General features: G+C 48.3%; 1 protein-coding gene across 4 annotated transcripts in view; it reads left to right on the forward strand.

Moving 5' to 3' along the window:
* The window catches only part of LOC118227489 (PHD finger protein 21A-like), a 79,489-nt gene that overhangs the window by 19,371 nt on the left and 46,372 nt on the right, over window positions 1-13,746 (forward strand). For all 4 annotated transcript variants that reach the window (XM_035418003.1, XM_035418002.1, XM_035418001.1 and 1 more), the window contains exon 6: window positions 1,529-1,594. In XM_035418003.1, coding sequence (XP_035273894.1) covers window positions 1,529-1,594 — 66 coding nt within the window. The remainder of the gene's footprint in view (window positions 1-1,528; window positions 1,595-13,746) is intronic.

The raw sequence follows: 13,746 nt of genomic DNA on the forward strand, positions 1-13,746 counted from the left end.
GTTCGGTCCTTCCAACCTGCAGCACACCCAAGTGTTGCTTTCCTCTCCGAGAAAAAGAACCTCTCCACCAGTTGAAATTCCACAGTCTGAAAGTTGTTGGTTAGTGGCAGGACCGACAGCATCTGTTCATCTGTCATCCTGTGAAGTCATACCCCCCAGAATCTGTTTGCCAGACGTGATTTTATTCCAAATGGATGATTTATCTGTATTGCACGTGATTCCAGGTTTCTGCCAATGTATTTATGCGCACTTAAGGCTTTGCTTATTGCAGTAAAATATGTTATTAAGCCGGTTCACTGATACGGACTAGCATTCCCGGTTATAGGGGCTTCAAGCATAGCGTGTGGTGATTTATAGTACCAAATGTAGTATTACAAACAGGCAATAAATAGATCGAAAACAACATGACTTCACAAGCACTGGTATAATTTTTTTTACTTCGGTCAGTGGAAGATGAATGAAAGTATCTCTGGTGCAGTAAGAACTCAATCATGACTCTGGCATTTATGGAGGTTTTCTGGGGAAGTACTCATCCACAACCGTGACTGGTCTGATACAGGGATTCACAACAAGGGCTGACTTGTTTCAGGACTTTATGCCAACTTCTGCTCTTAATGATTTAATTATATAATTATTTTACAGTCAGGGGGGTTAGCTAAATAGTTTAGAAGTAGTTAATATAATTGATATTACAGTTAATAATAGAGTGAATGAATGATTAATATAATTAATGGTTCTTTATTTATTCATTAATTGTTCATTGGTATTATTGTTAGGCATAAGTTTCATAAACCTCACACTTCTTTCGCATAGTTTGTGCTATGACTGCAACTTTGTTTCAGAACCAGTTAGATTTGTGGCAAGCTGTATTCTCTGCATGACAAACGTGTTTGGTTATTGTATTTTACTGGGTGTCTGGTGGTCTGTGTTCGATATAGTTTCTGTTTATTGTCTAGTCCGGTGATACTATTAGCAGTTAATACAGACTTCACTGCAGACCTCTCTAGCAAGCAATTGTTCATGGGATCTTTGTGAAAGACAGTTTCTCGCAATTCAGACACAAGAAGAAACAAGGCCAGTCTCAAAAGCGGCAACTATACCAAACCTCTGACCCTACTGTCATAGTGAGTCATAAGCACCGCATTGTGGTGAGATCCAGTCCCAAATCACATCATCTCACCATACAAGGTCTTTGAGGTCCTGATGTGTGGAGACTGAACATCGGCAGGAGGGGATTAATCATTCAGTCTTACAGTTCTCAATGGCACTTTATTTGTGAGGCAAAGTGTGAATGAGTCCAGAACCATATGAAGGTGTGCGATCGTTCCCTTATAATAGCTCTGATTGTTTCAGCGTTCCTCCATGGAAAACCTAAGGAGGTCACGCTGTGTTTGGGGGTGTGTACCTCTTTGTTGGTCCATAGGTGTGTGTGTGGCACTACCCGAGCTCCACCTGCCTCCTTTCTGAGGGGTGTATGATGGGTTTTGAAGTTTCTTGGGCTCTAACATGTCACTTTTGTCCTTTGCAGAATGCTGATTTGAAGAAGCAGCTCCACGAACTTCAAGCCAAGATAACAGCACTGAGCGAGAAGCAGGTAGGGTCCTGAAGCGAATGGTTCTGGGAGTACACACACACACACACACACACACACCTCTCCCCCACGCACACACACGCTTCGCTCCGATCACTCAGTCCGCCCACACATTTAAAATCTATGTAACCCCTTGTTCAGGATTTCCCTGGGGCTGGAGCAGTGGATCTCCGCTGCGACTCTGTACTTTCTCCCCAACACTCCCTTAGTCACTGTCAGCAGTATTCAGCAGGGCCTGCTGGAGAAGGAGTGGAGAGACGGAGCCGGGCGCCCGCAGTTTCCTTTTTAATTAGCTCACCTTTTCTCTCCACCTCATAATTTAGCGGCGCAGAGCTACGCTAGCCGCAGCCCAATCGGGCGCTCCGTTCGGGTCTGACAGGTCGCAGAATGCCAATCGAAACGCGGCTCCCGGCGTGAGCCAGCTGTCAATCAGACTGATGTGAAGTACCTGGTGCCTCTGACAGACATTCATTAACATTTGTCTCTCTTAACACTTCCTCCTGTTGTTAAATGGCCACGCGTGGGAAGGAGAAGAGCAAGACCTGTATGTAGGAGACTAATGCGTATGGCCAGAGGTGAATTTAAAGAGCTGGACTTATTTGAGGAAAGCAGAACCTGCAGGATTTTGAAAATGACTGCATGAATATGAGAACTGAGAAATTCTGTTGACTGGATTGAAGCTTTTATCATGAGCGAGTTTGTATATCACAAACACAATATGGTCATCAGGCTGAGCACTGTGGTACCTTGCTTGCTGCATTATGTGAATTCTGAGACCTAAAACAAATTGGACATTTTTTGAGAATGAAATGAAGGAGTTTTAGATGCTGCTGGTCCTGTTGATAAGTAGTTGCTGTTTTATAATTTGCTGTCATATACATGTAGCTATGTAATTTAGGAGGTTTTGGTAAATTTTAAGGGGTCTGAAAGTAGGTGCTTTTCACATAAAGCCAAATGCACGTTGAACTTGGTAGAACAGCTTACATTATTCTCCACTTGTACAGCTGGTTATGTGCCGAAACACTTCAGTTAGATACTACACTCAAGGGGACAATGACAGTCGCCCCATCTGGGATTTGACCTTGTGGTCGCCAGCGAAGTTCCTTAACGATTAAAATACTCTGACACCCTGTAATAACTCTAAAGGAGAGTGGAGAAGGGTGACTGTTAGCACTACAATACTGGTGATGGCGATCTCTGAAGTATGTTGCTTCTGCTTGGTAGAATTGAAATATTTGTTGTATTCTGTGTGTTATTTTTGTAAGCTGGTATGTTCCTCCAGTCTGTGCCAAATTTAGGGTTATTCAGAGTCAAAGTTGTAAAATCTCTTGTCAATTCCCCTGTGGCAATTTTTTTATTTTAACAGAGGATTGCAATTTCAGTTTTGTTTGTTCGTTCATGTAAATGTGTAGATATATGGTTCATTTCTGCCCTGCGCTTATATATTGATTTCACGTTTTCTGTACTCGTTTGACTGAAGCAGCGCTTGAAATGTCGAGTTAATTGCGATCCGAAAGCCACATTTGCCTCCGAAAGAGACACGCTTGACAAGAAGGTCGTCTTAAGGTTGCCGGCTTGTCGCGCCTTAATGCTTTTTTAGTACCGATGGCTTCGAGTCAGAAACGCAGCACAACAGAAGCCCCTTCCAGCAGGACGGTCCTCACAGAAAAACGAGGAAAACAGAAAGGCCCATTCACGCACGCTTAAGCCATCGCGCTGCAGCTGCACCAGAAGAGACACTCGAGCGGGGAGAGCGAAGCAGATGTGCCGCTCCCGAAATGGTGTCCGCGAGAACGCTCACAAGACCCCGGCGCTCCTCTGGCATTCAGCGGAGGTGAACACGGCGCGGCTTATTTCTGGTGACATTCATTTATGGCCCGCGTCGGTTGCCGCATGCAGATGAGCGCTCATTTGAAAAGGAGCCCCATTCTCTGAGTGCGTGGACTGACACGCACGTGTTCCGTTTAGTCAGGCTCTCCCCGAGACCGCGTTTGTTTTTGCGCTGTGGATGATGCCGCTCGATTCGCGGGTTTCCTCTGAAACCTGCGGGACCGAGCGTGTGCTGTTAATAATGAAAAATAGTGTAGGTCTACACGTATTCATTTTACAAACATTCCTTTACACTTTGCTTTGTGCCTATCTGAAATGCCCGTCCTGTTGCTTGGTCTTCCTCTGTCAGTTTGGTAGACTATCACGCACGCGTGTTTTGAAAGGTGTGGCTAACTGCCGCTCCTTTTCATTCTGCGGGCCGTTAACTGATGGCCAGCTGAAGCTCCGCCTCCTTGGGCGACGCCACGGCCAATTGTGCGCCGCCCTGCAGGGCTGCCTTCCACTCAGAATTGGCATGCTCAGACCGTGGGGAATCGTCACTGTCACTGGAAACGTGAGCTTTCTCTGCACATGCCCACCCGGCAGCCCCAGTGCAGATCGTTTTGTAGTTTAATTAATTTAACCGCGTCAAGTGAATATTTCCTGTAGGCCAATTCAACGAGCGTACATGCCAACTCCATACTGACGCCTGCTGCAGTTAGGCGTCGAAGTGTCCTTGCGCTCTGTAACGCAGCTTTTCCTGTCTGTAGCCCGCTGAAGGCGTTTCAGGTGTTTTTAAAGTTAATCGGTTTCACTTTCTCTTTGCTTGAGCTCGGTCTCGGCTGTTTGTGTGTTTCCTCTTAGGGGGCTTGGATGTTCGGCAAACGGCTCGGCTAAAAACGGGACCCCAGTGCCCCCGCGACCGGCGTGGGAAGCTCGCGGCGGCAGCTGCTCGGTGTCGGAGACTCTGGTATATAAGCTGTCGAAAAGGCACCGCGTGACCCGGTTCTTTGCTATATTTTGGAGTTAAATCCCCCGCCTCCCCCGGAGAAATCTCTCTTCTGTCGACTCGGGTCATTTAGCGATCCAGCTCGCTAAGCAGCGCAACGCTCAGTAACGGAGCCTTCTGTAGCTGTACGCCATGGGTTTGGAATGATTTGCCTAAGTATATAAGAGACAGTTAAACTCTATAACTCTAGCAGCTTAAGATGGACTTTTACTAGATGCCATTTTCTGCTTAAAACGTCCAATGCGCTTACGGTGCTTTTAATATTGCTGCCGCGTTCTTGTATGAATTGTGCCGTTTATTTTTGAACATTTTTTATTGAATTTACTGTTCATCCGCTTCAGCTGATCGTCACTATTATTTTAGAAGTCTGAAAGTATGAGCTGCGCCTCGTCTCTCTGATTTCACATCACGTTTGGGTTCTTCGGCTTCATTAGTTCGCAGTGCTTACAGAAAGCAGGTAGCGTCAGAGGCAACAGCTCAGATTGCTTAAGCGCAAAGCTCTGTTCTCCCGGTGGGGACGTGGGCGGAGGAGAGAGACGAGGCCTCTGGGGCGAGGTGCGGAGCTTCGCTCTGTCCCGTCGGGCCGCCGGGGTAAGATGAGGATCGAGGGCACGGCGTCGTTCCCGCCCCGCCTCGCCCCCCCCCCCCTCCCCCGGGCTCGTAAATCTCCGGCTGATTGTTATGAATTAAAAGCAAGGGGGAACGGCGGCGGCCATCGCTGGGTGATTCATGACCGTCATTTTAATATTTATTGCGCCGGCGTCCTCGTGCGGGTCGAGGCAGAGCGCTTGCCCTCGTGCGGCTGGGTTCACCGGCTCGGCTACTGTAGCTACTGGTGCCGCACGTGCTCAGTTTGGCAGTAAAGCCTAACGGCATTGTGCCTCTGCTACCCCCCGTCCCCCCCCTGGGTTGTATTGATCTGCCCGGCTCTGCCTGGACTCCATTTCCCTTCAGCGTCGTGTTCTGTGGTAGCGGGAGATGTTAGGGAGTCAGAATTGGATCGTGTGAGAGAACTGGACAGTGAAAGTGAGAGTGAATGTGAGAGTGGTGGCAGCAGGGTGCTGACTATTTTCTCTTTTTTTCATGTTCAGGCAGGTCTAGACCCAGCCCTAAGCGGTAGAAAGGAGGAATGCAGTGCGGCTGTAGAATATAAGAGGCTTCATTTCTCTCTCTCTGTGTATCTCTCTCTCTCTCTCTGTTACACACTGAGGAAGTGGGACCTCCCGCTGCTCGCGAATAAGCCCGGGGTCATCGTGCGAGGGGCCCGGAGCCCGAGTCCGGGCGTATTAATTTTTAAAAGTGTTTTTGCGGACCTGTGAGATCAGGCGATCCGTATTCAGCGGACTCTGCTCAAAGAATAGCAGATGTGGGAGAGCCTTTCTGCGGGGGTTTCCGCACGCTGAGGCTGCAAGGCCAGGAGTGGAAGAGCAAAACTGCGAAGGGAATGTAATGAAGAAAGAACAAGCAAATGTTACCGAACAAGTGTCTAAAACATTATGTTCCAATATCTGTGCGAGGAGGGCGATACTTCCACCCAGATTATCTCTATGTACTTAAATGGTGCTATTCCATTGAAGTACGTGGAGTTAAGTGTTATATTGTTTTAAAATATATAACGTGTGTGTATGTGTATATATATATATACATACACTGTATATGCACATGTACTGTATATATATTTGACTTAATTATTATGCATAAACACATATTCACCCATATATCAGCCGTACTCATTTGGTTGCTGGTTATTGAGACCAAATTAAATAAAAAATCGGAACAAGAGCAAGTCATCGAAGGTCAAGCTGACTACTTCATACAAAACCTAGTGACTGTCTGAAAGGCCGTTAATGAACCCGGGCTGTTGTAATTCCCGTGTTTGACTCGACAAGGGAGTGCTCCAGCTAAATGAGCTCCATGGGCAGATGGTATGGTGCACGTTAATTGGACGTTTCGGATCAGTAAAGCCGTGGCTGAATCGCTAGGACAAAAGAGGAAACATCTGCATATCTTTAAAGGCATTTTTTTTTGTATTTTGGTTTTAAAAATGTTTTTTTGTGCAGGGTTTGTTTGACATATGTAACCTCTTTGCTGAGGTAGTCAGTGTTGTGATGTCCATGATGCCTGATGTAGTTGTTAATGAAAGACTGGCACCAGTTGGACACTCCCACACAGTGGGAGTTCTTCATTTCCTGTCATGTGACGTAAATAAGATTGCAAGTATTCTCGATTTATGTCAGTTTTAGATTGTGAACGGTAGGTTTACATAGAAATCACAGTTTATTTGTATTGAACAAATTTACATGTACAATTTGTTAGTACATGTTACAATTTAGTAATTTGTTACAATTTGACTAGCATCTGCCAAGTTATTTGGCAGATGCTAGTCATTCAGCAGGTGCTTTTAGCCCAGTGACGTACAATAGTTTCATTTGTAGAGACCCACCACTGAAGCTAGAGATACATGAAATCCATCAATCAAATCAGTGCCATCACAGACATTCGTGCTTACAAGAAATGTTACATATTTCTGTCATATTTTCAAGTTCACTACCTTTCAAACCAGCAAAGATACGCATATTTGAATGAGTGTTCTAGTTTTACTGTCTCTGCCGCAAGTAAGGAGAGCGTAAAAGCAATGCAGACTTGCTGCGTGTGCATACAGTTGTCCTGCATGCGTCAAGTCACTTTCAATGATGACATCACCATTCCTTAAAATTTTGCAGACGAGAGGATTTTTCCCACTCAGCAATGCATAGTTTTTGCATGGTTCAGGGCCTGATAGTGTCTTAGGGAACATTGAGGTTTCAGTAAGCTGGCTGAAAAAATGAGAAGCCTATGAACGAGAAGCATTGTAATGCCAAGAAATGTTATTTTATTTTTAGCTTGAACAATTCTGTCAGCAAAAATGTGTGCATCCGTGCATTCAAACTACAATAAGGATGAAGAGTAACATTTTATAAATGTAATGTAGGTGAGGAATGGGAGTGAGTCAAAGCCATCGCATAAATAAAAGCAAATACTCTGACTTTAAGAAGCTTCTGTAGGTTCTTGCATTTCCTGAGGGGGGAAAATGGAATTCGCCAAGCAGAGCGTAGGTTTCTGGCTGTTTTGGCCCACACGTCATTAACTCGATGAGCTGGATGAAACCTGAAAAAGCCTTTTATTCATACCTTTTCAGTCGCGGCCTTGCGTCTGGTAGAGGCACCGAGAATTGGCATTCAACCAGGCTCTGCTTGTGTGGATTAAAATGAAATTAAAAGATAAATAAATAAAAAAAAGTTAATGACAAAGATGAACTCAGTTTGGGCCCAGAGGGGGCATAGAAGTGCTGCAGCTAGACTGTACCTAATAAAACATGCTGTCGTGATTGAACAATTCATTAGAATTTTTTTATTTCTTGGTTAGTTTTTAGTTGCTTGCATAATGGTGTTGTTTGCAGCTGCTGTTCTTGCAGTTTACAGTGCTTTTTCACCTCTGGACATTTTAATTGGTGACGTCTGTAGTGCGGAGTTGTACTACAGTGATTCTTCATTTCATTAAGTGCAGAGAAGCCCAAAGCTCCTTTCTTCCAATTTCCCAGCATTACAAATCAACAGGGAACAGGAATTTGAATGTTTCCAAAAAACCGCTTGTTCTTTGGCAGTATGCAGCAAGAACACTTTGTCCAAATACAATTTCTCCCCGTTCTTTATGTATGAATATGTTTCGTATTAGTTGTCACTTTTCTTTTTTGATAGCTGGAATGCACATGACTATTTTCTGGGTGCGCCTGTGTGATTTCTACCCTTTGTTTTAGTGACACAGTACTGCAGGTTGGAGATACAGAGTTTTGTTTTTATATCCACTTGGTAAGCGCACACTCTGCAGTGTGCTGACTTGGCTCTAGTTTTGAACTGTAGCGTAAATGTTTTGTAGTAAAAATGTGATTCCTCTACAGCATCTCAAAAATGTTTTAGGAGAGAGAGTATTTCTCTTCTGTGGTCGATATTGATTTCCAAATATGTGCTTAACACCAAATGCACCTCTCTTAAGCCACAATGGCACTGTACACATTGATGGGAATAGGAAATGACATGTACATTTCTTCAGCCCAGGCTAACAGAATGTTGTGAGGTTACTTGCAGGAAAAATAACGACTGTAGAGATCTGAGAAGGTTAGAGCTCAGCACTGTCAAGCCGGCCGCTCTTTTTCCGCAGTGGGTGATGTGCTGCAGTTGACAGGAGCTGATCATAAGCATCTTGCAGGGTGACCTCTGAACTTGGAGCAGCACTGGCCTGCTGTCCTTGGCAAGCAAGAGCCGTTCGCCTGTTCCAGAGCCTACGTCTCGGTCGAACTGCACTTCATTACACCTGTCTGGACGGATAACCTTTCTGGGATGAAATCAAGCCCTGTCCGTCCCGCGGACGTGTGCAGCACAAGGGCCGATGGGAGGAGCCGCCACAGTGATGGTTACCAGGGGGGTGGGGGTGGGGGTGGGGGTGGGGGCGGGGTGGGATAGTGTCGCCCTTGAACCGGCAGCGCCGTTCCCTGATTTACAGCCGCTCATTGAAGAGCATTCTCAATTAAAGGGAGATTTTCCATTTGCGCCCTCTTTCCTACCACGCGAAAGGCTATTTATTTCAGTTTAATGTGACACCTGGGGATTGAGCGCTTTCCAAACGGCCGCCCCATGTGAATCGCGCCGATCTTTTCCCCCGCTCCATCATTTTCGACACACGGAAGCTCTCAGCGGCCCATCAGCCCAACTTTTCCGACCGAGGGGCAGAGAGGGAGAATTTCTTCGCCGTCGCCTTCAGCAAAGAGGAAACGGGACCGTTTGATTTCTCCATGCATCAGCTAGATGCCAGTTCATTACTTCAGGTGGCAGGGTAATGGCGGAATGTGCTTTTACAGATCTCAAGCAGATGGGTGCGGAGGACAGGCATTATTAATGGAAAGGTTGTCGTAGCATTTTACAGCCGACATAGGTTATTTCCGTCACTGATATGGGTAGCGTTGCTCTTTCTGGTTGATGGCACTCGATACGTCTAAATTATTGATGCGTTCGTTTGGGGGGAGAAAAGTTACGAGCTGTTAAAACAGAGGGACCTTAAGCCTCGTGGAGAAATTAGACTTCGGTTCTCTCGAGGGTGCGTGGGTGGCGATGGCCTTTTTCATGTTTGGTTGCGTAGTTTTTTTTGCACTCGTGCGCGTGGTTCTCCCCCGCCGTCGCTGTGCCTGAGGAGGGCGGGTAAGACGAGCGCGAGAGGCTCGCCAGCTTGAGACGGTCAGCAGGACCTGTTTGTACGCGCGACCCGGCGGCCCCCCGCCCGCGGAGTGCGCAGCGTGGCAGCGCCAGCCGGCACGAGGCGGGGCCTTTACAGAGGAAAGAGGTGCCCCGCAAGGGCACACCCACCGATACTACACTAAACCGCTGCCCCTCCCGGGGGACCAGGGCCGCTTGTGTGCAATCCTCACTGCCCCCGCCCCTGCACCATCTAGACGCCTGACGCAACATAGGAGTTCTTCCTACAGTGCTTCTTCAGCCCCACGACGACACCGAACCTTCACTTTGCCCCGGTTACACAAACGCGCTCTCCTGTCTTCACAAAGAAGCCAGACCCTCAGACCGTTGGGCCACCTGCAGGGACTTTCCGAGCGCTCTCTTTTGTTCTGAAAATATGAGCTGGGCGATGCGGGGGGAGACAGAGGGGGGCTGGACACAATGGCGATGCTAATGTTCCTCCCGTGCGACGGCCCTCAGCAGGACGGCGGTGTGGCGGATTCCTCCGGTGGCGGTGGCGGTTGCGCGATGTGTTTTTTCCGGAGGTGGAGGCCACTGGGCTCGGGCCGTGCGCTGGCTGGCTGAGGCCCGCTCTGACGGCGGCGAGCTGGCGCTTCGCTGGCCCCGCATTGTTCACTTCCTCTAATGAGCGCCCCTGCTGAGCGGCCCAGATACGGCCACTGCTCCGCCATGCGTGACAAAAACTACAAAACTGAGACGGGGGGAGGAAGGGGGGAGGGAGGGAATACGGAATGGGGTTAGAAAACAACAAAATCTGAGAAGACAGATGAAAGGGGGAGGAAATCCCGACGTCTTTTGAAATGGCAGCGCGGGGTGTCAGGCCGTGGCATTAAGTTTTTGTTTGCGGCTCCATTTTCTCCCAAGCCGAAACCTTGGTGACCTAGATAGCTTGTGTCACCAAGTCACAGTTTGCCATATTCCTGTAAACAGAAGGCATGCAGATTGTTATTGCTGCTTTGATTTCACTTCGTCTTCATCAATATGTGTTAGTTATGATGCCATCAAAAAAAAAGAAAAAAGAAATCATTGTCCTGTTTTATTTATTTGTTTATTTTTCCCTTTTTGGCTGGATATCCATTTTGTCCTGACAGTTTTACTTGTATTTAATTTGTCATTTTTTTCCTCACTCAGCTTTATTAATCTATATATATTGAATTGGGACCAGCATGATTGGTTTCCTGCAGTTTTGCTAAGTTTCAAAAATGAATGAGAAATGTGCTGATTCAGGGTCCCTTTTGCCAGCGGTTGGGGAAACGAGGAAGCCTTTAAGTCTTCCAAAAGAAAGAAAAATACATGTTTTCCCTTTGGAAACAAGATTTAAATGTGTAGCATTAACAGGTCATACATTTAGACCTGTAACAAATGATATTTGTAAGGTGCTAGTTTGGAACTCCTCGGAGAGCGGGGGGTGATCTCTCAGCACGAAGCTGACCTGCCATGTCAGTTCCAGCACTCTGTCTGCACTGCGGGAGTGCCCCCCGGTATGAACCTCCAGACAAAACAACCAGGCAAATAAACAAACAAGTAGATGCAGCAGACAAAACAACCAGCCGATTGCAGATATCCCCTACTGGCACTGAATCGTGGATGCTTCAGATATTGTCTCCATGTCCCCTTTGTCCGTCTGTCCATCCTCTCCTTTAGTGCTTCTGCACGGCTACCTTCGTAGTTCATGCTGCTGCTCTCTCCAAAGCTGATCACACAAAGCTGTTTGGAAAGGGAAGGTTCTGCTTTCCAGTGCAAGCCCCCTGACCCAGTCGCATTCATCCTTTCAAGGCTAGGCGTTCAAGTTGTTACATCAAGCAATCTTCCCTTTTAATGGAACCAAAACTCTGATGTAATGACAGTTTCTTTGATAATCTTTTCATAATGCATTCACGTGGCACGCTAAACATAGCCCGTAACACACACCTTTACCCTTGTCGCTTGGTAACCTTGGTCAGACTACTGACCGACTGATGTGCTGGAAACCCCTGTTCCATAGCAACAGATCTGACAGGCCATTATCTAATAGTCTTTCATTGTAACTGGTTAAAACCTTTTTCATTGTACCTTTGCCTGTGACCCTCATTGAGTGGGCAATTTCTGAATGATAACACTTTATAACAGGTAACATCATTTTAAAATGCCTTTTAAATGAGCTGTGCCAGCAGGTGAAGTGCTGGCTGAGGTGATCCAGGACAGCTCAGGAAAAAAAGAAAAGAAAAAAAAACTTGCTGATTTTGTTGCCAAGGATACTTTTATGGCATTCTATTTCTGTTTGAACATACGCCATGAAAGAAAAAGAACATTACAGCACCTACAGCACATTCATGCATGTGTGTAGGTTGACATACCCATACCAGCCATTTTGATAAATCGTCTATGCAGACTAAGCTGTGTCTGAAGCCTATAACCACATATGTTATATGGTTTGTAAGGAAATTCTTACTGGTAGGCACACTATTACTATATGATCTCCATGTTTGGTTTGAAAGGCTGACTAAAACTTGCTCTACGCTGCAGTGACGGTGCACCCGCAAAGCGATCACTGAGGCAAAACTTCACCATGTGGTGAATGGTTAAGAGCCAGTCAGGAAGATGCTGGTTTATCAATCGGGGGAGATGATGCAGATAGCACATTCTGAAAGCGTGAAACGCATGAGAAGTGTATGATGAAGCTCTTTATTTGTCAGAGCCCGTGATGGTTGCGGACCCTGCGCACCCTCCCGGGCATTGCTAGCTCAGGTCTACCGTGGTCTGTCATGTCTGGTGGTCTCTACAGCAGCAGGACACCGCCAGCCTCATTTGCGCCTGGTGGGGTGGGCTGAACCCAGCCAGGTTTCCATGGGTTACTGTCGAATAATCGTCTCTTCTGCAAGTGATTCACCAGGCGCACAGCGAGGCATGTGGCTCTCCCCCAGCTGGCGCCAGCTCCCCTGTAGTATGCGGTGGGGATTGTGCTGTGGGTAACGGCGGCTGGCCCCTGTGTGTGAGCGCATCTGAACGGGTAAAAACCCTCAGCTGCAGTAATGCATTCAGGAGCGCAGGTGGCATAGTGGAGCGCTGCTCTGCTGTCAAAAAGTTTAAAAGTACATGAATATTCCAGAAGGGGGGGGGGGGGAAGCGCGGCCCTGCTTGCGTTTGTTGTGCGGCAGACGAGCGGGGCCACCCGCACATGCCCGGCGGGCCTCGTCTTCAGAGGGCGGATCAGGCACAGGAAGCCGGGAAAGCGAAAGCGCGCCTTCAAAGCGCCCGCTGAAGAGCGCACGTCTCAGCCACGCCGCCGCCGCCGCCAGAGACCGTGTATATGCGCTCATCTCCGGGAGCAAAGCGCCCGCTCGCAGGCCCCCTCTTTCCGCCGCCGCGGGGGGACGGCGGGGAGAAACAGACCCGGGGCGAACGGAGAGCTCCCGCAGACGGCTGGCTCCGTGCCGCGTGCCGCGCCGAAGCGAGCGATGATAACATGCTAATCCGCTCGGCGGGAGATAACGCCACCGGCGGACCGGAGGGCTCGCGGGTTCAATTCGGCGCTGCGCCTCCCGGCGTCAGACGGCTGATCCTCTGTTGGGCACGGACGCCCCCCCCCCCCCCCCCAGGCCTCTGCTCCGCCACGCCCCCGGGAAGGCGGTGCTCGGAGCGGCGGGCGCTCGGCCGGGTCAGGGAGGGGGGGTTAACGAGCGAGCGACCGGCGAACGCGTGCCCCTCTGGACGCTCCCCGCAGCGCGGACGCGTCCGAGGGTCAGTTCACAGCCGGCTCGTTTTCCGTGTCCCAGATGGCTCTTTTCTGCAGTGCCACAGGAGTCGGGAGCCAGTAGAGCGGGTCGACCCGCCGTGTCTCCCATCTCACCCCCCTGCGCCCCCCCGCGCCCCCCCAGGACCGCCGCCGCTGATCGCTGCGCTCCGGTCGCGTCAGCTTTAATTACCTTAACAGCGGTGGGGCAACGCACTGTCGCTTTGGAAATTAGGCTGATACTTCAACTCTCACCCCCTGGCTCACATCCGTGCCTGCTGACCCAAAACATAACCCAGCATTAATGTCAACTGACACTGAAATATATGTGTTCTATACA

The sequence above is a fragment of the Anguilla anguilla genome, chromosome 5 (assembly GCF_013347855.1).
Source record: "Anguilla anguilla isolate fAngAng1 chromosome 5, fAngAng1.pri, whole genome shotgun sequence".
Classification (NCBI taxonomy): Eukaryota; Metazoa; Chordata; class Actinopteri; order Anguilliformes; family Anguillidae; genus Anguilla; species Anguilla anguilla.